The sequence below is a fragment of the Danio rerio genome, chromosome 23 (genome assembly GCF_049306965.1).
Source record: "Danio rerio strain Tuebingen ecotype United States chromosome 23, GRCz12tu, whole genome shotgun sequence".
Taxonomy (NCBI): Eukaryota; Metazoa; Chordata; class Actinopteri; order Cypriniformes; family Danionidae; genus Danio; species Danio rerio.
The window spans coordinates 22,616,717-22,640,863 of NC_133198.1; the positions used below are offsets into that span (position 1 = coordinate 22,616,717).

General features: G+C 35.4%; 1 protein-coding gene and 2 non-coding genes across 4 annotated transcripts; all 3 read right to left on the minus strand.

Annotated features, from left to right (window-relative positions):
• Positions 1-137: 137 nt before the first annotated feature.
• On the minus strand, positions 138-3,393 carry rpl10 (ribosomal protein L10). Of its 2 annotated transcripts, none has more exons than XM_073938119.1 (7): positions 3,368-3,393; positions 3,225-3,256; positions 2,793-2,851; positions 2,131-2,238; positions 840-978; positions 434-596; positions 138-361 (listed from the first exon to the last, which is right to left on the minus strand). In XM_073938119.1, the coding sequence occupies exons 2-7, from the start codon at positions 3,245-3,247 to the stop codon at positions 206-208; spliced, it is 648 nt and encodes a 215-aa protein (XP_073794220.1). In that variant the 5' UTR covers positions 3,248-3,256; positions 3,368-3,393; the 3' UTR covers positions 138-205.
• On the minus strand, positions 676-809 carry LOC137489190 (small nucleolar RNA SNORA70). The gene has a single exon (XR_011008543.1). It is a non-coding gene; the product is annotated as a small nucleolar RNA SNORA70 (small nucleolar RNA).
• LOC137489191 (small nucleolar RNA SNORA70) lies at positions 1,541-1,674 on the minus strand. The gene has a single exon (XR_011008544.1). It is a non-coding gene; the product is annotated as a small nucleolar RNA SNORA70 (small nucleolar RNA).
• Positions 3,394-24,147: the final 20,754 nt, after the last annotated feature.

The window sequence follows — 24,147 nt, forward strand, 5'->3', positions numbered from 1 at the left end:
ATGAATCTTAAATAACATTTTTAAAAGTGTTAATTGGGTAAAATATTATAAATTATATTTCAAAATAAAACTACAAGTTAGGACTTCCACAGGTGTTCAGTTTAGAGCTTGGAAAAACAACAGCAAGACTAGAAAAATCAAAGAATGGACTTTATTTGTGGTCATTTGAGCCTTTTTCACACAAACGAAAGCAAGTGTGAGGTGCTTAGTTGGCATGAAGGGCCTTCCAGCGGCTCAGGGGTCCACGGCTGGGGATGTATTTCACCCCGCAGCCATCAGGAATCAGACGCTTCTCCGCCAGCATGTTATCAAAGTCACACGTGTTGAACTTTGTGAAGCCATACTTCTTGGACACGTGGATCTAAAGAGAAAGAAACCCAACATCAGCGACCGCTTGACAATTACAACTTAGTTTTCATTTGTGTTGCATTACCTTCTGACGGCCAGGGAACTTGAACTTGGCTCTCCTCAGAGCCTCGATCACATGCTCCTTGTTCTGGGCCTTTGTGCGCACAGACATGATGACCTGGCCAATGTGCACACGGGCCACTGTGCCCTGAGGCTTCCCGAACGCACCACGCATACCAGTCTGGAGCCTGGAAGACACCATAACTCAGTTTAATTCCCTTAAAAGTGCTCGAATTTGTAAAACAAATATAAATAAATTTAGCAATGGCATGTTTCAATGGTCCCTTAAAGGGCCCAGCACTACCCAGCTAGGCTCATACACAACCAAAGATTTACTGTCTGCAGCCTTTGCACACCACACAAGTACACACAACCTGTCCAGTCGGCTTAATAAGCTGCAGTAGAGTATATCAGAGCAAACAGCAGCTCACCTATCAGCTCCGGCACAGGACAACATTTTGTTAATGCGGATGACGTGGAAGGGGTGCAGGCGCACACGGATGTGGAAGCCATCTTTACCGCAAGTCTTCACCATATACTTGTTGGCGCAGATACGGGCAGCCTCAAGAGCTAGACAAATGAATCAGCGGATTAAAAAAATCATCAGAATTTCATCTCAACACAGAGATTTTCTAAAGAAAAGTTAAATGTTATTATCTAAGAGTTCTCAAAAGATATTCACAAAGCTGCTGAGACAAATGTTTACTACAGAATAAAGAGTTTATAAGTCTTAAGCGGAGAGTAGGAGTGGGGTTAACCTTGTTGCTATGGATGATGTCAGCATGATTACCAATTATGTACAGTGATTGGCTGATAGGGATAGGAGGGGTCTCCGCAAGAGATTGAAACTTGGCTAAGAAAGTGATGCTATATTCAAATAAAGGTTTTTTTAAATAGTGTCACTTTAAAAGAAATTTTAAATGCAGCTGAAGATAATAATTGCGTGGTATAATGTATGTTCCTTGCTTTTAAATGTTTTAGACATTAAATAAAGATCCTTCCCATGTAAAATTTACGCATTTTTCTAAAATCTAGCAAATATTAAATGGTTTTAAATATTTAAAAAGGTATACAAAATGTGTAAAAATAGAACTTGACAATCATATGCTCTTTTTTTTAATGTTCAGCAATGGCATGTTTCAATGGTCCCTTAAAGGGCCCGGCACTACCCAGCCAGGCTCATACACAACCAAAGATTCACTGTCTGCAGCCTTTGCACACCACACAAGTACACACAACCTGTCCAGTCGGCTTAATAAGCTGCAGAGAAGATAAAAAATACTATTTACTTATAGAATATATTTGCATAATTACTTAAGATTTACCTTTTCAAAAGCTCAGTCAAATTTTTAAAAACGTTTTCCTTTCCGAATGCAGATTGCCAGCAACAGCCTCTTTAGGAAAGTTTATGGTTTGGTCTTAGTGTTTTAGGAGTCCTCTACAGTGCTCTAACATCTCACTGATTTAGGAGTAGTTTTAGCACTAAATTACTTTGTGAAATACTCAAAGCAAATAAATAAAGATACATAACATTACAGTCTAAAATTTAGGACTGACACCAAATTTTATTTTATTATTTTTTTTTTTTACAATTCTCTCAAAAAAAAAGCAAGTTAGGAGCAGTTTTTATTTTTTTGTATAATATTTTAAATATGACCCAGAACTACAGTGCTTGAAATGTAATGTCAAATTGTAAAATTCAGTAAGCGCAGCATCTCTCACCTTCACTGGACAGCTGCTCATACTCATCAGACACCATGTGAGCACACAGGGGAAACTCATCCACCTTAGCCTTCTTCCTGCCCAAGTCGAAGATCCTGATTTTGGGATCTGAGTTTGGTAAAGAGACAGAACATACCTTAAACTGATTGATTTATACAGAGATAACACTAATGCGCACATTTTGCATTCCCACAGCGTTTTTACAGACACATTCTAGACCAACTTTACATACTTAAACTAGGTTAGAATGATCATGTAAACATGTTAACCAATGTCCCTGGAACAGAAAATGGTAAAACTTGATCAAAAACGTATCTTTACAGCTAGATTTTTGCCATTTATGCTGATTTTATTAAAATTATTACGTTTGACACAAAAAAGCTGAAGACATTGACATCCTTAGAAAAAAATTAATACTGTTAAAGTCAACAATTACTAATTTACAGCTTTCAAAATATCTTGTTTGATAGTAAAAACTCAAAGGTTTGTAACAACTTGATAAGCAAATGGCAATTTTTTATTTCTGAGTAAACTATCCCTAATGTTACATTTAAGTCATGAGCTGACAAATATACTTTAAGTAAATGGACAAAATAACATTCTTGTTTTATGCAACAAGACAATTAGCATTACATCCCCCCCCAAAAAAATACATGGCTTACCAGGAACACCTCGACAGAAACGGGACTTGGGGTAAGGCTTGTTCTTACAGTATCTGTAACTGGAAAAGACAGTAGACCATTAACAAGACTAAAACTCTTATATATAGGAATATACGACAGTTTATAAAGTTACCATAAGATCTTATTTAACTATTACGCTGCAAACAGCAAAAATGTCAAATAACATTAAAGTGACTGTTGGGAGGCTAATTTGTTAGCCTGACACCAAAACCACTTCTTCCAACAAATAACCTATCATGCATTTAAATTAAATTTAAAGTTGTTTTATATAAACACTTGTTAGTATCAGAAAGCAGAGCTCGTGAGTGTCCTGTCACTACTCCTTGTATGTGGCCGGCGGGCTGCACATGGTTAGCGGGGCCTGCCATTTTCATTGCGGCTACTTTTTAAAACACCAAATTCACAACTTACCAACGGGCTGGACGGCGGCCCATGGTTGCGATCTGTAACGTACACAATAACAATTGATTTAATAAGGACAACGCGTGTATATCATTGGAAAAATAATGTGTTTTTTCGACAAAAAGGAAGAGAGCAAAGCACCGCGCTCTTACCACGCACTCACCTAATGGAGGAAAGGAAGAAAACTGCCTTTCCGCTGCGTCATAATGCAACGAGGGAAACTACTTCCGGTTACATATTCGCGTTGTATTTATATCGTTTAAAACCGATTTTGTAGTCTAGTTTGCGAAATTAACAATCATTTATCAATGTATTTCCTAAAACAATCATAAGCGTGCTGTAGATTCATTTAAGATTGTCATTTTCTGTGCTTTAGCCAAAGCGAGATTTGTAGTGCGGTCGCTCATATGTCTGCTGGTATTTGTAGTCCATCAGCGCGATGGGGTCCTTCCAGGAATGATGCTTTATTTTTTACCAGTTCCAGTCCATTGTTTAAAATGATGGAGATTTTTATATAAACATTTTTAACAAAAGGATCATATGGCAATATGATAATTAAAACCTTAATTGTCAAGCACCCTTATATCCTGGAATCGGGCTTGTTTTATTAGTGAATTTGTCCTCTTGCACTACAAAATAGACCATCGTTCATTCATTCATTTTCCTCAGGCAGTCAGGTGGTTATCAGGGGTTGCCACAGCGGAATAAACCGTCAACTATTCCGGCATATGTTTTATGCAGCGGATGCCCTTCCAGCCGCAACCCAATACTTGGAAACACCCATACGCTCTCCATTCATACTCACACTCATGCACTATGGCCAGTTTTGGTTAAGTGACATGTCAGTTTAATTTTTATGTTAACTGTTGTAATGCAAATTTAACTTGTTGTAATTGCATTAAATATGTTAACTTTGAACTTCAAGCTTTTGAGCTACAAACTAAAGACTAAGCAGAATGCAGACAAAAAGAAGAGAGAGACTAAAGATGCCTGAAGATGACAAGCTTTATTTCAGTCAGAATCAGCATCTGCAGTCTTTGTCTTCATAACAAAATCTGCCACTGTATCATGTCCAGCACATTGCAGTAATCCTCAGCAGCACTCATTGTTAGGTATTCTAGTGACCCTCACCATCCCTTTATGTCTTTGGTGACCCTCACCAACCCTCTGTGTATTTGGTGACCCTCACCAACCCTCTGTGTCTTTGATGAAACTCACCAACCCAATTGTGCTCTGGTGACCGGTGACCCTCACCAACCCTTAGTGTCTTTGGTGACCCTCACCCACCTTCAGTGTCTTTGGTGACCCTCACCAACCCTCTGTGTCTTTGGTCACCCTCATCAACCTTCAGTGTCTTTGGTGACCCTCACCAACCCTCAGTGTCTTTGGTGACCCTCACCAACCCTCTGTGTCTTTGAGGACCCTTACCGACCCTCAGTGTCTTTGGTGGCCCTCACCAACCCTCTGTGTCTTTGAGGACCCTTACCGACCCTCAGTGTCTTTGGTGGCCCTCACCAACCCTCAGTGTCTTTGGTGACCGTCTTCTGTATTATTAGTAACTATAAACACAAACACACACACACCCACACACACACACACACACACACAAACACACACACACACACACACACACACACACACACACACACACACACACACACACACACACACACACACACACACACACACACAGGCAAAACACACACCTGGAGCAGTGGGCAGTGGGCAGGTATTCAGGTATCTCTGTGACGCTTGGAAAATTATGTGTGAATATTGCATAGTTACACAGTGCTAAAACTCTCATTTTTAGTTTTTTATTTTTTTTTTTTTTTGCAGAGATGTCCGAAGTACAAATCAGAATGACTAAAAATTAAACGCAAATTCAGATAAAGCGTCTCTAATCAAGAGAAAAACTGCAAAACACAAAGCAGCAAAGAATTCTATAAAGAACCTGATCTAACTTACGTCCTTATAGTGCGTTCTAAATAGAATTAAAGGTATAATCTGAATAGGCTTAATCACGCGAAAATGTGTGCATTATTTTACAATTTAAATTTTAGCCTATTTTTACTAATTAAATAAAAATGTATAAAATATATATTAAAAAATCTTTAACATATTCCAAATAAATATATATATATATTTTTCTGAGATGGTTCGTCAGTTACTTATTAACTGCACATTTAAATTAATGACACAGCAATGACATCACAACGAAAAATTTGTACTCGGGTATAAATAGACAAGTTGGTTAAGTGCATACCGCAAAAGTGAGGATTATAAATATAACGCTCTAACGACTTGTCGTGTATCTGTACGTTTTAGTTCCAAGTTTAGCGGTGAAGTGAACATTAACGTGGCGTGGCTGAATCCTCGTTGAAAATTAGACATGTTTATGTTGCATTTATTCAGACAGAAATAAATTAATGCTGGCTTGAGCTGAGCATCGTTTTCAGTGAGAACGTCGTTTAGTGTTTGAACGTTATCAAAACTAAGGATTGTTCTCGTCGCAGTTTAGTAAAGCGTCGCATTCACTAAAAACACTTGATGGCGACAAAGACCTTCAGATGTACCGTCTTGGTTCCACACGGTCTCGAGGGAGCGCTGTTGCTTTGTCCTTCTCCAGCTCTCGGATGTGGTAATGAAATCCCTCCTGCACACTCTTAATTTTTTTTTAAAGAAGAATGACCTCATATCTCTGAACTGTGGATAATGAGGACCAAATGCTCGGGTGGTCATTGGAACCCGGGAAATCACGAATGTTTGCTCATATTAAATGTAAAAGTGACGTGGCATCACAAATATTCGCCTCCTACAAGTGGTCATCATGTAAGGGTGATGTGTCGTCTTGACTAAATTGATCTACCATCCAGGGAAACATCCACTCTGTTCAATGCTGAGGCCAAAGCTCTGTAAACATTCTGGATTATTGGTCTTGTCTGTTGCTCTGTGTTCTTCAGGCACGCATTCTTACCTTAGATGGGGCTGTGCACAGGTCAGGCCAAGTCAGATCTGCCTTATCCTGTTCCAGAGTTTAAACACTATTTCTTATATTAATGTTTTATTATTTGAAATAAACAAAAAAACACTCACACATCAATATTATCATTTTAATTTTGTTTTCATATATTTTATTCTTTTAATATTATATTTATATTATTTTAAGCCTTAATTAAACAAAATGTATCAGTAACACTTTTCCCATTTATTTTCCATTTATTTATTAACATTTTGTGCCATTCCTCGTAGTCACTTAGACAACCACTGCAGTTCTTGCAAGATAATGTTTTTTTTTTGCTTTACATAGATGTCTAAATGATTAGCCCCCCTTTTGATTTTGTTTTTAAATATTTCCCAAATAATGTTTAACAGAGAAAGGACATTTTCAAAGTATGTCTGATAATATTTTTTCTTCTGGAGAAAGACTAATTTGTTGTATTTTGGCTAGAGTAAGAGCAGTTTTTTCATTTTTAATAACCCATTTTAAGGTCAAAATTATAAGTTCTTTAAGCTATATTTTTTTATATAGTCTACGAACAAACCATCATTATACAATGACTTACACCTACACTAACTTGCCTAGTTAACCTAATTAACCTAGTAAAGCCTTTAAATGTCACTTTAAGCTGTATAGAAGTGTCTTGAAAAATATCTAGTCAAATATTATTTACTGTCATCATGGCAAAGATAAAATAAATCAGTTATTCGAAATAAGTTATTAAAACGGTTATGTTTAGAAATGTGTGAAGAACATATTTTCTCCGTTAAACAGAACAGGTTGGCTAATAATTTAGGGGGACTAATAATTCTGACTTCAACTTTATATATATATATATAGTAAGTGGGTTCATAATGATGGTCATAAATGATCTCACACTTTATAAAGGGTCTTGTTTCCTTTCAGCAAACCACAAAGTAGGTGTGGGGCTTCAGTTACCACACCCAAAGACTTCAGCATGTAATGCACATCAGCCGCTTTTGCTCTGAGAATGAGTTCTCACATGCCATTGAGCACTGAGCTTCTGCTCAGCTTGCATGTGCACAGTTTTATGCAATTGTGCATGTGTGCATGCTTGTATAAATTTAAACGCACAAAACTTTGAGAGAAGAGGTCGAAAATGAAGGTGAAAAGGGTGTGGATCTTGAGGCTAAAGAGGAATTAAAAGGGAGAACAAAATTGTATGAAAAAGGGCTGAGTTGGACATTACTCATTACATGAGTAATCAGCTTAAAACAACAGAATAACCAGCCTGTGGTTTTCTGGTCTTATTTTACTGTTCTTGCTGGTCCTGTGTATGATAGTTTCATGTTAGATGTAGCTATGCTAGCCGATTGGTCAGCTTGACCAGCTAAAATGTGGCATCAAAACAAACCACATCATTTTTTCCCCCTGCAGGACTCTTAAAATACCATTGTTTGTGTTAGTTTGAAGGCATTATTAATCATCTGATGATCTGTTGGATAATTTTCCATTTAGCTCTGTGGAAAAGTCATAGCCCAATTCCTGCAGGGAATGTGGGGTTAATGTAATGATCTGTCCAATGACAAAAAGGGGGAATCACATATAATCTGTGTTTTTTTTTTTTTGATGATATTTTAAATGTATTTTATTCTATATGTATTTATACAATAGTAACTATTTTATAATCAATAAATATTTATTATATTTTCTGGTAAATAAAAAAACTATTATACATTTTATTTTATGTTATTATTCTTTGAATACAATTAAAATATTTAAATTTATATTATTGGCACAATGGCTTAGTGGTTAGCACAGTCGCCTTACAGCAAGGGCGTCGCTGGTTCTGACTGGCTGGGCCAGTTGGCATTTCTTTGTGGAGTTTGCATGTTCTCCCTGTGTTGGTGTGAGTTTCCTCTGGGTGCTCCGATTTCTCCCACAGTGTAAAACCATGCGCTAAGTGAATTGGGTAAACAAAATTGGCCATAGTCTATGAGTGTGTGTGTGTGTGTGTGTGAATAAGTGTAGGGGTGTTTCTCAGTACTGAGTTGAAGCTGGAAGGGCATCTGCTGTGTAAAACATATCCCGGAATAGTTGGTGATTCGTTTAGCTGTGGCCACCCCTGATAAATAAGGGATTAAGCTGAAAGAAAATGAAGGAATCATTAAATCAAAAAATATTAATTTAAGCCTATGCTAAAGATGGATATTTTTCTGTCAACACTTACTCTGTAATACTTTAGAACAGCGGTTCCCAATCTCTGTCCTGGAGGTCCGGCGTCCTGCAGATTTTAGCTCCAACCCCAACCAGATTTACCTCAGCTAGCTAATCAAGCTCTTATAGGCTTTATAGAAGCATCCTTAGGTATGTTGAGGCAAGTTGGAGCTAAGATCTGCAGGACACCGGACCTCCAGGATCGAGTTTAAGAAAGCCTGCTTTAGAAAAACAAAAATTGTTGATTTCTTTATCAACGTTCGATTTATTTACATTACTAAAAGAAACATTGCTCTGGCCCTCTAATACTAACACTTTATTTATTTTATGTTTTTATTAAAACAATCTATAATATCAGCATTATCTTAATTATTCTCTGTTAACACTATCCTTTAACACTGTACATTAAAAAAACTACAAAATAACTATTATTGTCCTCATGTAGAATTTGCTTTCGAACAAGTGTCTGTCAAATAATTAAAAGTAAACATGAAATATTAATTAGCCTTCAATAGGTTATTTTAGCATTCATACTTTAGTTTTGGACGTTTCTGCAATAAGTTTACATGCATCCCATGTAAAAGTAAACACTTACATTTTTCAAAATATACATTGCATAATCAGTTTGTTTTTCCTCACAGTGTCCAAAACGGTTCATTTATGATTCTAGTCTCTCTAAATCCCACCTTTTCAGAGTCTACTCTCCTCTGATTGGTCAGATGGCCTGTGATTGGACTACTGCCAAACACCTACTGTATTAGCATATCTGAATTTCAGCTGCAGAGGCGTCCACAGCACTTGTGAAATGTATAGGGGTATGTATCAGTCATCTGTCATGCACTTTATCACTTTGATTTATAAAATTTTGCAGACCTTTTACAGTCACAAAAACATAATAAAGTTAATGTAAAAATAATCTGTCTACGTAATGTCAAGACATCTTATTCAGCACTTCTCCCTTTCCTCAGAAAGAAAAAAATGTTTTTAAGCTGGTGCTCAGAAATCTGATGAGCTGGCATACTGTGCCATAGCATCACCTTAAACAGGAAGTCAAAATACATGCGTTGCTATGGTGATGACCACTAGTTTGTAAACAGAAAACGCCAGCTATGACACATGGTTCTCTGGAAATCACCAAAGGCAGGAGAATTCCCTTCATTCCTCTCTTTTTCGGCATCTGCAGGTTGCTGTTCAGGGAAACTCTGTAGATCAGGCCTGTGCTGACATGTCAGCTTCCATAGTCATGAGATCATGTGATGTCATCCCGGGTCACTTAAAAGCACATGTCATAACGGGGTGTATGAAGAGGCCCTGTCTTCAAGTTTCATGTTTTTAGTTCAGTAGGATCTGGTGACATTGAAACGTCTGTAAGTCAACATGTTGTGCATTAACTAATCAGTGTAAACGGCAGTGAACAGTGAAAAATCTCTATAATAAATTTAGGGCAGATAGACAAAAACAAAGAAGAATCTCAGTTCAAATGAAGTTAAAATGATAATATAACAAAGACAGTAAAGATGTTTAGAATATTATAAAAGCTTTACATTTTAAATAAATATAAAAAGAAATTGGTTAGGAGTCCTGGTGGCACAGTGGGTAGCACGATTGCCACACAGCAAGAAGGTTGCTGGATCGAGCCTCTGCTGAGTCAGTTGGCATTTCTGTATGGAGTTTGCATGTTCTTTTGTGTTTGCGTGGGTTTCTCCGGGTGCTCTGATTTCCCCTACAAGTCCAAAGACATGCACTATAGGTGAAATGAGTAGGCTAAATTGTCCATAGTGCATGAGTGTAAATGTGAGTGTATGGGTGTTTCCCAGTGATGGGTTGCAGCTGGAAGGGCATCTGCTTTGGCAGTTAATTCCGCTGTGGTGACCCCTGATTAATGATTAATGAATGAATTATTTGGTAACAATTTACTTTTATTTAGGCAATAACAAGAATAATGATGTTTGAATATGTAAACTAAACATTACTTTAGTATGAATTGATGATAAGTTAATGTATGCACTAATCATGAACTAACTTTACCTACAGCATAGGTCACAAGAGTCACAAGAGTGTAAATAATGGTGACCCTAATGTAAATGTTGTTAATGTATTCATTATGATTTAAGTTTACGCTAAATGTCACCAACACGAGCTGTTAATGTATAATTATGTCATGACTTTACTTGGAGGGGCACATCATCATTAACTCATCCTCATGAACTCCTGTGTTTAAACTGTTTATGTTGATGTTGACAGAACACTTTTCTATTGTTATTGTTATGTGTTAATACACTAGATGGACGTGCATAAGGTGTTCATGAGTAGTTAAGAATGGGTTAATGATGATGTGCCCCTCCAAGTAAAGTCATGATATAATAATAGATTATGTCATGGGTTCATAATGGTTAAATTAGGCATACACGAATGTGGTAATTATTAAATTAATTACCAAACAATAATTTACTAACAAGTAATTAAGGTCATCGTTATTCACACATTAACTCATCATTAATTTATAATAAGGTAATGTTTAGTTTACATATTAATGCATTTTTATTCAAGCGCTATTACTGTAAAGTGGTACCAATTTTTTATTTTTTTTTTCATCTGGAATCATAAATAAGTTTCACTATTTCCAATAATTTTTTAATGGTCGAAAGACTCACACCTCACTGACAAAGGTCCAGAATTTGTCCCATACACAAGCTCATTGTCCTATTTTGACTGCTATGCCATAATAAATTGTGAAAATAATCATCGAAGAAGGCTTTGAGACAAAGTGGATTTCTCTTTTGCATAAATGTGCTGGGCTGCGTTTCCCGATAACGATTGATCTTAGCACTTAAGAGCGTTTTCTACGAGTCATTTTGCGAACGTTCGTTATTGTTTCACGTGCGTTTCCCAAAAATGCACTTAACACAATTGCACGTAGCCCAGCTTTAAGTGCAACTTAGGAGTCGCTATCCGTTTGTTAAGTGCTGAAATGTCACGCTATAGAATGGCTCGTTATTGTTGCACATGTTATAGCAATCCATATAATTCTTCTTCTACTTGTGTGAATGTATATTCAACTCGAATAACATAAAAAAAAAATATTTTTGAGCCAGTTTAAAAACATAAATTAACTGGAAATGTCGTACTGTAAAAACACTGTCTTGCTCCAATCTCGCATAAAACTAATTCTAACAGTCCTTGCCGGAAATGACATCAGCATCATTTTCGATATTTATATGAAACCTTAATTAAGTAGAATTATTTATCAATTTCTTTATCAAAAATTGCTTATCTCACATCAAAATAAATAAATAAGTAAATAAATAAATAAATAAGCTCTTACATTTATTTTTGAAAAGTTTAGCCTACTTATTAATTATTATTATTTGTATATTGAATTGTGTAATGTGTAGAAAATATAAATGAATAGAGATATACGTACAAATAAAATGAATAATGACTTTGAAGAGAAGTAAATTGTAGGTGCAATTTGCCGGTTGTCCAGCAGGTGCCCTCATAACTCTGTCTCCTTACGATGCACTTAAGGCTTTACGATTACTCCAGAGCACTCGTAGATCCACGAAGATTTTCAAGTGCTACTTAAGTTACGATGCTTTTGGGAAACAGACCGTAATATTAAGATCAGTCGTACGATCATTTCTACGAACTTCTTAGGCTTACGATGCTTTTGGGAAACGCAGCCCTGGCCAGTTTGTGTTTGCCTAATAAATGACAATAGGCTGGTTTTTAATTTAAAACTTAAACATCATCTTTTTTTTTTTTAAATGATATATGATGTAATACATTTTTTTTTTTTGGAAATTAAGTATTATTCTCAAGAATTTTTCTTCTTTAGGAAATGTTTTTGGTACATACAAAAAGTATTGAAACCTTATAATTAAATAGAAAATGAAGCTAATAACTTGAAAAAAGGTCCATGTTTTAAGAAAAAAGAACCACCTCTTTTACCAGGCTGGCTATGAGCCTGGAATGAATACTGAAGGATCCTGCAACACTGAAGACTGGACTGGACTGATTTTATTTAGGACATGAACATTACACATATGATGTAAAACTAAAGAAAAACATCATGAAAAGTATATAGAAAGTATGCGCAGACTTATATTGTGATTTGCAGGTGTGCATATTTGCGTGTAAAGAGGCATGGCTGGTTAATCTTAAACTAAAAGAAAGAATCTAAGCATCTAAAACAGACAGGGCACTGTTAAAACAAACTTTGTTCTCCATTGTAGTCAGTTCTGAGTGTTGAAATTGTGAAATTTAGACAGCTGCGCCAAGTGTTACTGCTCATTGCACAATGATTTGACACGTAACAGGCATGTCTGTTCTGTGCCGTCTTGCAGTCAATGTTCCCATTGTGAAGACGTTTTACAGTTTAGTATGGACACTTTGTAATGTTGCATGATTCATGTATGAATTGATATGTGTCAATACATTTAACAGATCATCCTCCTGCTTTGGAATTGAATAAGTTACAGCCCTGGAGGCGAAACTGTCTGGATTTTTCTTCAGACAGTTTCATTTGCAGTCTAATTCCTAAATTGCAGTTTCTTGCTCTCGGACGAATGCATGAACACTGATGGGGGGAAGACAGTCTGAGGTCCACATGTGGTGAACCAGATAAACAAACATCGCCAGCACTGCCATATTCAACTCAAAAGTGACATCATTATTTATCTGTATCAAACATCTGCTTTGTTTATTCAGTCCAGATGCAGGTATAAAAACGGTCTCCCTGTTTCATGAGGTTTCATTGCTGTGTGATGTAAAGTGTACACATATGGGTTCTTTAAGAGGTTATGAGATGAGACTATGTCACAATTATAATATGCACAGATAAGCGTAATAGCTTATTCATTCAAATGTCAGATCCTCAAATTATTGCACAATAGCGTTGTCTAAATTAGGTACCTATATAAAAAAACAACAATGATACTGACCTTTCTGTACAACACAGGCTCATTGGAAAATTACAAATTTTTTGATTTTGTGGAATCACAAAAATTTTACATATTTGCATTTTGCATGCAATTTCTATATTAAATAAATGCTATGATACAGGGTGACGCGAACAAATTTTGTTTCTTTATACACTACTGGTATTTACAAGGACATATATTTGACAAATAAAAGATTAATTTCATGCATTTTTTTGTACAAAACCAAATAAACATCACAAAACAACTTAGCGGTGTCTGATTTGTAATCGAATACATTTGTCTCACCTATCTATCGTCATATGAACAACTCTTCTGACATGGTCAGTTTGGTAGTTTGTTTCACATTTACACAAAAGAGATAAAAGCAATGTAAAATTAAGGTAAACCCACGAGCGTATCTGTTTGCTTTTAAAAACACTATTGGTTGGGTTTTTGGGATTCCATACATTCATTCCTGTGATTTGTATACCAAGCCCTGCCTTCTCATGGATGTGTACAAGAAGGACGTGAATCTAAAACATAACACAACATATATAAAGTATTTCAAATTTACAAAAAATGTAGAGATTTGTCAAAATTGTAATTGTACCTGTAGTGATTGGCCAAAATTGTTTCACAAGAATATAGCCTGACGCATGTATTTCCAATGAGCCTGGGTTGCTTCTGGAGTAGCGAATACCAGGGGTCTATCGCTTAAATGATCTGAGATGATTTGACAGATCCTGGATCCTGGATCTGTTTATCTTGATAACTGATCTCTGGCTAATTTGGTTCTTCAAACAAGTTTGCGAATCAGATTAAAATGTCTGGATGAATGATCTGAGATTGCTGCATGTGTTGTGAAGGACAGATCTCTCGATCCTTGAAATCATGATCAGCAATGCAAAGATTGGCTGACGGCACAGCAGCGTAATGACATCATCTGATTAATATTCAATTATCCATGTGACATCCATACCATCAAATTAGCAGTAAACGGTTTGTTAAATATGACACGCAATAACTTTACACCTGTGTTGTGAGCTGCAGGCTTTGCACTTTCATGTGTCAAGATTTATCATGTATTTCAATGCATGTCAATGTATTTAGTTCTACATTTAGAGAAGATTTTCTTTATTATAATATTTATTAAAGTATTTCTTTATATTAAGTTTTTTTAATCGGAAAAACTGTATAAATTAATTTAGCATCAAAAAAGCATTTTGATATTAGTAAAGGTGTCTGCAACTTTTGCAAAGCATCAAATCACCGGCATATTAGCGGTCAAAACATGTGCATGACTGCATAAATTATTATCCCTTTTTTTAAGTGGAAAATTGTGCATGTACGCGTTTGTATCTAAAAATAGTTCATAACAATAAATTTTCTATTTCAACCACCAGGTGACAGTCTTTGAACTTTTATTTCAGAGTGCAGGTTGCATAAGTTTTATATATATATATATATATATATATATATATATATATATATATATATATATATATATATATATATATATATATATATATATATATATATATTGCTTGAAGTGACCCAATCTAATCCTGTTTGTATGAAATGAGCATGCTCGCAAGCAGGTTTGAGCTACCAGAACTGTTGCTATGACAACTCTCAAATGAGTTTTAAAAAACTAAACGATCCTGGATCGTGTCAAATCGTCACTAACCAAATCCCGCTAATTGAGTAATCCACGTACGAAGAACGGTCCCCAGGTCAGTTGGACACTGAATGATAATATAATAATAAGTTTATTGTGTATAGTGCATTTCTGCAGACTCAGCGTTTCTTTACGATAACAAGACAGTAATCAGTAATCAGTTATAATCATACAGTCAATCATACTGGAAAATATAAGTTTTGAAATCTTGCAGTGTAGGTAGATAACAAATGTTTTTGGGAATAGAATTACAAAATGTAGAAAAAGAAATAGAAAATGCTCATTGAACAAACGATAATAACTTGAACTAACGTGAAATTAAAAGTAGACCGGTGTCAGAAGATCATAGTGTGTGTGCGGATGTGCAAGTATAGAAATGTATGGAGGACCATTTAGTGCTTTGTAGGTGATAAGAAGTGTGTTGTATTTAAGACGATAACGAACAGGTAGCAAATGATGTGACTATAAAATGGGAGTAGAGTTGAGTAGAGAAAGCGCAAAGCTTATTTATTGTTGTGTTTGACAGACCATAGAAAGAGAATTTCAGTAGTCAAGTCGAGAAGTATGAAGGCATGAATCAATATCCCAACATGTTTTATATTTAAGAAAGGATGTAAAGAAGCAATATTACAGGAGTGAATGAAGGCAGATTAAATGAGAGAAGACGTGTGAGGGAAGAAAAGAGGAGAGAAGTCTTTTAATGTCAAGATTTTTAATGTTGTGGGAGGTTAATCCAAAGCAATATTAGCAATTTTGAGCCACTTTAACACTGTTGGCACAAATCTAAGCTATATGTTTTGTTGAGCCAACAAGAAAAAGATCTGTTTTGTCAGAATTAAGTTTGAGAAGGTTGTTATCTGGAACTTATAACTTATTATTATCTGGGTTAGATCACCCAAAAATTTAAATTCTATCATTACATACTTCCCTCATGTTTTTTCAACCACCTGAGACCCTCATTCATCTATCATTTAGATTAAATCTGAGAGCTCTCTGACCCCCATAGATAGAAACAGTCCTGAAATTTTCGAAGTTCAGAAAGGAATCAAGAATATTGTTAAAAACATCTATGTGATTTCACCGGTTCAAATGTAACCATATAAAGCTCCATAAACAATTTTGTGCACCAAAAGAACTGTAGAAATTACTTTGTTTGCCTATGCACAAGAGAGCTCTTTAATTTCATCTAAAGATTTTTAATTTGCATTTCAAAGATGAATGAAGGTCTTGGAGGATTGGAACAACATGAGAGTGAGTAAATAATAACAGGCTTTTCTTTTAATTTGGGAAAAGATAACAAACAGATACTTTTAACATCAATGTCACTCTTAGATCACACTTTTTTACATTACCCAGCTAGCAAAATTCATGTGGCTCAAATCCGGCCCACATACCGCATCGGCGTACAAAGTCGTACGAAATTGTACGATTTTAAAAAGGAGGCATGGCACCTAACCCCACCCCTAAACCCAACCGTCATTGGGGGATGAGCAAAACGTACTAAAATGTACAAATTAGATAGTACGAATCCGTACAAATTAACCACTAAATGAAAAAGTTACGAATTGCCGTGAGATTTCGTTGGTTTTAAGATAACTGGGTCTATATAGATTTGCTTTATCTTCTCTGGACCACTATATGCTCAAATCTACATTAGCCATATCTTACTGTGCCGAATATTCGCCAAAAGTGGCTCACAAATTTTTAAAGATGACTGGGCCACATTTTTCATATCTTCTCTGAGCCACTATAGGTTAATGGCTGCATTAGCCAGAGTTTACAGTGGCGAATATTTGCCAAAAGTGGCCCACAAATGATTTAAGATAACTGGGCCACATTTGCATCTACACATGTGAGCCACTTTAGGCTTTGACCCAGATTACTCTTAAATGACTATGCCACTATTTTGCTATTTTTTTATTAAATGGCCCACATTTGTCCTCCATCATTTGGGCCAAATTTATCATTTTCCACATTTAGATTACATTTTGCCATAAGTGCCAAATCTTTGCCTTAAATGGCCCATATACGAAATTGAATCTTTGGCCCCCCTTTGCCATTGTACAGGTGGGCCACTTCAGGCTCACATTCATTATGTCTGGACTGAAGGAGGACCACCAGTGCAGCATAACTCCCTAAAGTGGCCCACATTCCTATGTGGGTAAGCATGTGGCAAATATTAAATATTTGCAATCCCAGTCATTGTCTCAAATCTATTGTTTCAAGCATCTTCAAAATCATTGTTTTGATCACTTATAGCTTGTTCACAAGATCCACAGTCAAGTGACATTGATTTTTTTATTTATTTGAATGCATATTAATTTCTCTGTGGTAAAGCTATTTAAGCCATTCTCAAGAATATTCTTTTGTTGTTTTTTTTTGTATGTTAATAATGAGTGAAACAGCTCCTCATCATTGTGACAATGCCACCTTGAGGTATAAAGGAGTCTGATGTGTAATTAATGTTGCGCAGGAGAAATATTCACTACATACCTCAAGTCACCAGTGACCCTATACACGTATGATTCCTATACAGATTAGACATTTAAAAAAATTGTTCTTGCTATATACAAGAAAATGATCTTTATAATGTTTTGTTTATAATTAATTGAGAAATGCCAAAAATTTTAAATATCTACCTTAAAAAAGGGGGGTGAATCATGTTGTACTGTAGATTGTTAAAGACCCAATGTATGTTTTTAAGTGTTAATGTATAAATAAATGTTTAGTTAAGAAATATATTTTGTTTTCAGAAAGTTCATTATAGCTGTAATATAATTGTCAGCCATCACAGTGCTCTATTGGTTAGACTTACCCATTTAACAGTCCTCGGTTTGACCTTTGTGGACTTTGAAAGAATCAGCCTCTAAACTGGCGACACAACTGTAGATATAGCAGCTCCACACACACACACACACACACTGACCTGTTTGTAATCTCCGAACATTCAATTTGTTGTCTTGCACAATAAAAATAAATCAATTTTCCAAGATTCTACAACATTGCGCAGCAACTGATTAGAAATGGTTTAGATTGAAATTCCAAAAGAAAATAGTTAATCTTTCAACCGTGAGAATGTGCAGATCTAAGCTTTTTAAAAATCTTATTAATTGAGTGTTAAAAGATTTTAAACAATGATAACGTTGTATACGTTATCAGTTGCAATCAATTTATTAAGTAGTATCAAACTCTAATGTGTATCTTTAAATAGCGCTATATTTATTTATGTTTATATTGTTTAAATACTGTGTAAACTAGTTTAATCCTTTATTAAATATTTATTATAAATGATTCGATTTTTTATTATCAGTTAGGATGTTTCTTATATATATTAAAAGATCGGAGCAAGAGAAGGAGAGATTTGTCATTGATAGCTGCTATGTTCTCAACCTCCTCCACATTCCTCCTCCCAAATAAGGATAGAGTTACTGACACACTCTCTTTCTCTCTCCCCCCCCCTCTATCTGCCCTTTTGTTGCTTGTTCTTTTTCTCTTTTCTCCTTCCTTTTCTCTCACATTTGAGTACATAATATTCTCAAATAAAATAGCTGATGCTGATGCACAAGCATTTACAAACTCCATGACTATAATAAAGGTCCTTGTATTTATTCATGTGTGGCAGTTGATGCTGTGTTAAGGTTTTATTTTTATTTATTTATTTATTTTTTATTCAAGTGAAGCAGCACAGGGAAGATATTTTTGTTATTCCTCTGAGGGATGTGTTGGACATGATGTGAAGCAGCAGTGAATATTAAGGGGGTCCTGAGGCTCTAATATTAGCTTTGTAAGGTCCGCGAGGATCCTCTAGTCTACTTAATATATGTACTTGTGTGGTAAGAATCCATTCAATGACAGATCCATTTATTATACATTTGTATTTTTGATTGAATCTTTGAACCATTCACTTATTTTCATACTTTTTGTTATGAATTTATGAATGATTCACCCAGTTAATAAGTTTTTATTTTCAAGCACACTGAATATTCTCAATGGACATAATGGACACTTTACTGTTTTCATGAAGCCCTGAGAGAAGATTTGTGAATGATGAATGTAGCCCAATACATTTGAATTTTGAATGGATGTTTGTATTGGATTTTAATCATTCACTCAACCAGATGGCTTCAAATCTGAGTATATTCAAAAATGTCTTTCTTTAAGAGTAAATACTTTTAAAAAATCCAATTATTGTGTTGAAAAACAAAGAAATATTTTACTTGCATTTGTGCTTTGGACTAGATTTGTGTCATAAACCCTGTAAAAAATGTAAAGTTGAGTTAACTAAAAATTTGAAAGCAACCTGCTGCAATGAAATTTTGAGTTTACTAAGCTTTAGTGGTTGAAGTTGTGCCAAATTATTATTTTTTTAAGTTGACTGAAAAGGCTGTTTTAAATCAAGTATACTTTATGGAATTATTTGGAACAACTTCAACCACTGAAGCTTAATAAACTCAACATTTCTTTGCAGCTGGTTGCTTTTAAATTGTAAGGTAAACTCAACTTTTGAATAAATGGAGATGAAGAAATCAGTGAAGAAATCAAAACTCAAAGTTTCCTCAACTGATTTTCTTTAACTTTAATTCAACAAATAGTTTCAAATATGCAGTTAAATCATTTTTATGAGTAAATTTAACTCAAAAATATGTCCACCTAACTTACAATTTTAAATTGTGCTAACAATTTGTAAGTTAGGGCGAGGCAGTGGCACAGTAGGTAGTGCTGTTGCCTCACAGCAAAAAGGTTGCTGGGTCGCTGGTTCGAATCTCGGCTCAGTTGGTGTTTCTGTGTGGAGTTTGCATGTTCTCCCTGCCTTCGCGTGGGTTTCTTCTGGGTGCTCTGGTTTCCCCCACAGTCCAAAGACATGTGGTACAGGTGAATCGGGTTAGCTAAATTGTCCGTAGTGTGTGTGTGAATGAGTGTGTGGATGTTTTCCAGAGATAGGTTGCGGCTGGAAGGGCATCCGCTGCGTAAAAACTTGCTGGATAAGTTGGCGGTTCATTCCGCTGTGGCAACCCCGGATTAATAAAGGGACTAAGCCGACAAGAAAATGAATGAATTTGTAAGTTGGATTTTTTTACAGTGTGGCAAATTTTAAACAACACAAAATTGTGTTGCTTGATTAAATAAAAAATATTTAATTTACTCAATATAAACATCAAAATTCACTGCTATTTTAAACAATCATGAAAGAAATTGTTCTCATTAACGGATTCCCATTTTAAATGAATAATTAAATATATATATATGTTATGCATGTTCATTGCTTTTCATGTTTGTTACAGTAATAGTCATAAGAAATGCAGGTTAAATATTGCATTAATGATTTAATGATTGCATTTTGATTTGACATTTAGGATTTTATCCCAATATGTGAAATCCTGTTCTAGATTAACAGATGCGATTTTACCGTATATGTGCCTTGAAAACCTGGCATAACTGTCAAACCATTTGACTGAGATGCAATTAATGCATTATGCTCTGATTCCCCAGATTACTAAACTAGATTTCCTAATGTCAAAATCAAAAATCAGACCATCACAAACCCTTTTACAAGAATTCCCTACCAGCTGAATCATATCATGCTTACTAGTAAGCATCCACGGAATGCCTAGATGAAGTAAGCTTAATTAATTCTGCCATTAAGTAGATGTGAGAGTATGCAAAAGCAAATTCCTCATCTGTTCAACAAAAGATCAGACCTGCTCCATCACTTTAGGTCTAAAGGCCCACCGGGTATCACTCCGCTGGGGATCATCATTCTTTACTTCAGTGAAAACATCTGATGTAACATGCAGTCTGCCAGAAAATAAAAAAAATTACAGCTACTGGTCATGTTTATACAGTCTTTACACAGCAGCCGGATTTTAGGGTTTTTAAAGGCGTGGCTGAAATAATCTATGCACAGAGGCTTTCATGATGGAGGGTTGTTTAGTTCTCTGTGAGAGTCGATCTCTCTTTCTTTCTCTCTCTCTCTCTCTCTCTCTCCTTGACTTTTCTACCTCCACAAACACAGCTTACCATATAAGGCTGTGTTTGTGGATAGGAAAAGGGTAAGTGTGTGTCTCTTCGTTCTATTGTGCGACTTTGCACCCTCATGTGCCTCCACAAATGTGTTTGTGAGTGGGTTTGTAGGTTTAAGCCATCATTTAAACAACTTTTGAATAAGAAAGAAAGGGAGAACGAAGTATTGAGCGATAACCGATGAGAGATTCTTTGGCTCCGGTTCAGAGTTTACTTAGTAGGTTTACCTTTTAAAGACATCATGAATCAAGTGAGCCAGTGATGAGAAGAATGTAACACAAAGTAAAAGCCTCACATTTTATCACGTAGAATGAGGTTACATTAGTTATGCATTCATTTTAAAAGCATTACATTAAAATTATTTTAAATTAAAATGGTAACTGCACTGTAAATATGACTTTAGCAGAAACAGACTGTAAAAATGCTGCAATTTGGCTGTTTACCTTTTTTTGTCAGTACAGTATATCATAAAGGTGCAATATTGATATTTGTCCATCAATGGGTTGGTAATTTAACACTAAATCACTTTATGAAATATAGTACTTTACTTTAAATGTAAGGTAAATTTGTATAATCTAAAATGATGCTGCCCTGCAGGCACAGGACGTAAACATAAAGTCATATTAATGTCATGTAACGTCATATGGGGACGATGGATTTTGTTTAAAATTGAAAATCGGGTTGATGTCAGAACCCAATGTCAGGCTGACGTCTGTGTCCAACGTCCAACCTAAAATCAACCAAATATCAATGTCTAATCATGTTACACCTTGACGTTGTGTGGAAGTTACCACTATGACATCTATTAGATGTTAGATTTAGGTCACTTTCCAACACAACCTAAAATTAACCAAAGATCAACGTAATTTGATGTCGTTATTGGACGTCAAAATAACGCTGTCGCTGACTAGACAATGAATTTTAGTCACCTGACCACCTAACATCTTATGATGTTGTGTGCCTGCTGGGTAGTGTGTAATGTTGTATATTTTCATCAGTGCTAGCTGCTATTTTTTCTTAGCATAAGCTTTGCATTAGCAGAGCATTGCATTTGAGTATGTATCAAGGTCATAGTAAGCTGCTAGCGATAGATTTAGTAGAATAAGTTGACATACATGCAAACTTAGTTATAGTTAGTACATTGTCTTAAGGAGTCCATCAAATCAAACTGATACAGACATTGAAGAGTTTCACACAAAAGATCCCCTGATGCTGTGGATTAAATGTCATAATTTTGTAAATAATAATTTTTTACTTTTATAATGTGTTACTTGCACAACCTGATTATTATGCTTATCATGCTTTATATTGCTTTTTTATTTCAAAGTTTTTAAAAATATAATTTAATAGATCACCATGGACCAAAAATAATCTTTAAAAATGAACCATCACCTTAAATCAAAGTTTTACCTCTTAAAATATTGTTTTCTATTGCCATAATGCTTACTCAAATTCAATCATTCAATAAAGGGATAGTTGCTCACCCCAACATAAATATTCTGCCATAATTTACTCACGCTCAAGTGTTTCTCTCCACTGTCGAACACACAATGAGACATTTTGAAGAATGTTGGAAACTGAAACATCAATAGTGGGGAAACTGATTTCCTGTATTCTTATATCAGCATTCGTGATCAGCGAAACTCAAACAGAAGGAAGAAACGCAAACAGGTTTGGAAAAAGTAGAGGGTGAGTAAATGAAACTGAATTTTCATTTTTAGATGAACTATCTCTATACCGTTGCCTTACAGCAAGAAGGTCGCTGGTTTGCGCCCCGTCTGGGCTAGTTGGCATTTCTGTATGGAGTTTGCATGTTCTCCCTGTGTTAGCATGGGTTTCCTCCGGGTGCTGCAGTTTCCCCCACAGTCCAAAGGCATGTCGTCACCTTAGAATTATAAAGTTCTATCTGACATTTTTGTCAAATTTGAGTTATTGACATATTCTCATTAAATGACAACTTATGCACATGTATGGGATGTTTTTATAAGTTGTTTACATTTTAAAAAACAATAATTTTTTTATTAATATTTAAAAAACAAACGTCACACTCATACTCTTTGCTATAGAATTCAAAAACTTTGAAGGTCATTATCTCAAAATCATTCAGAAGGCAGATAGAAATTGTCCGTAGGTTGGGGATTAAGTGTTGGGCTAATTACCCACCTCATTAAAACTAGATGTTACAAAACACCAACATGGTGCGGCTAAATGCAACTTCAATATACAGTAAATGGCCTTGGGAGTAAGTAAGTACCCCTTTAATAGCAAAACTGTTATTATAAATATAACATACATTAATAACATCAATCAATCAATCAATCAATCAATCAATCAATCAATCAATCAATCAATCAATCAGCCTTTATTTATACAGTACTTTAATACAACCAAGGGTGACCAAAGTGCTTTACACCAGTTAAACCAAATTATACAACACACCTAAAAAGCAGACAATGCAAAACAAAACAAGAAGTATCAATTAAAACATTAAAATGGAGAGAAGTGTCAGTACTGCCTTAAAAGCCAATTTGAACAAGTGGGTCTTAAACTTAGCTATAAAAAGTGGCAGGTCAGTGATTGTACAAAGCTCAGTAGGAAGGGTATTCCAAAGTTTAGGACCTGCCACTGCAAAAAAAGCGATCCCCCCACTGCTTTTATCTTGACCGTGGGACTTCTAACATAAGTTTTAATAAGACGTAGGGTTTCATGTTACAGTTTTTCTCAGTCTCTTTGGTGCATTTCTCACAACACTATTTACATTTGCACAACAGTTCATGCATTTCTCAGAACAATTAGTACAAACTGCAAAATCCAGCTGATAACAAAAGCGTGCCATTTGCTCAAAATGGAGAGTTCATTCCTCAAAAGCAAGTATTGATGCCAATGAAACTGTCAGTGTCATCAAGATGAAAAGTCCTGACACCATTGTTTATGAACAAGATAATCAAACGGCTTTGTCGTGTTTTCATTATGACAGTTTAGTCTGCACATTTTTTTCTAATGCAAAAAAAATTGGTGACACGTCTTGAAAATGCTCAAGACAGCACTTTCTACCATTTGCACAGCCATTTAAAAACTACAGTAAAGTCAGACATCACTGCATTTAGTGAGGTATCTGAGTACAAGACACTGAAT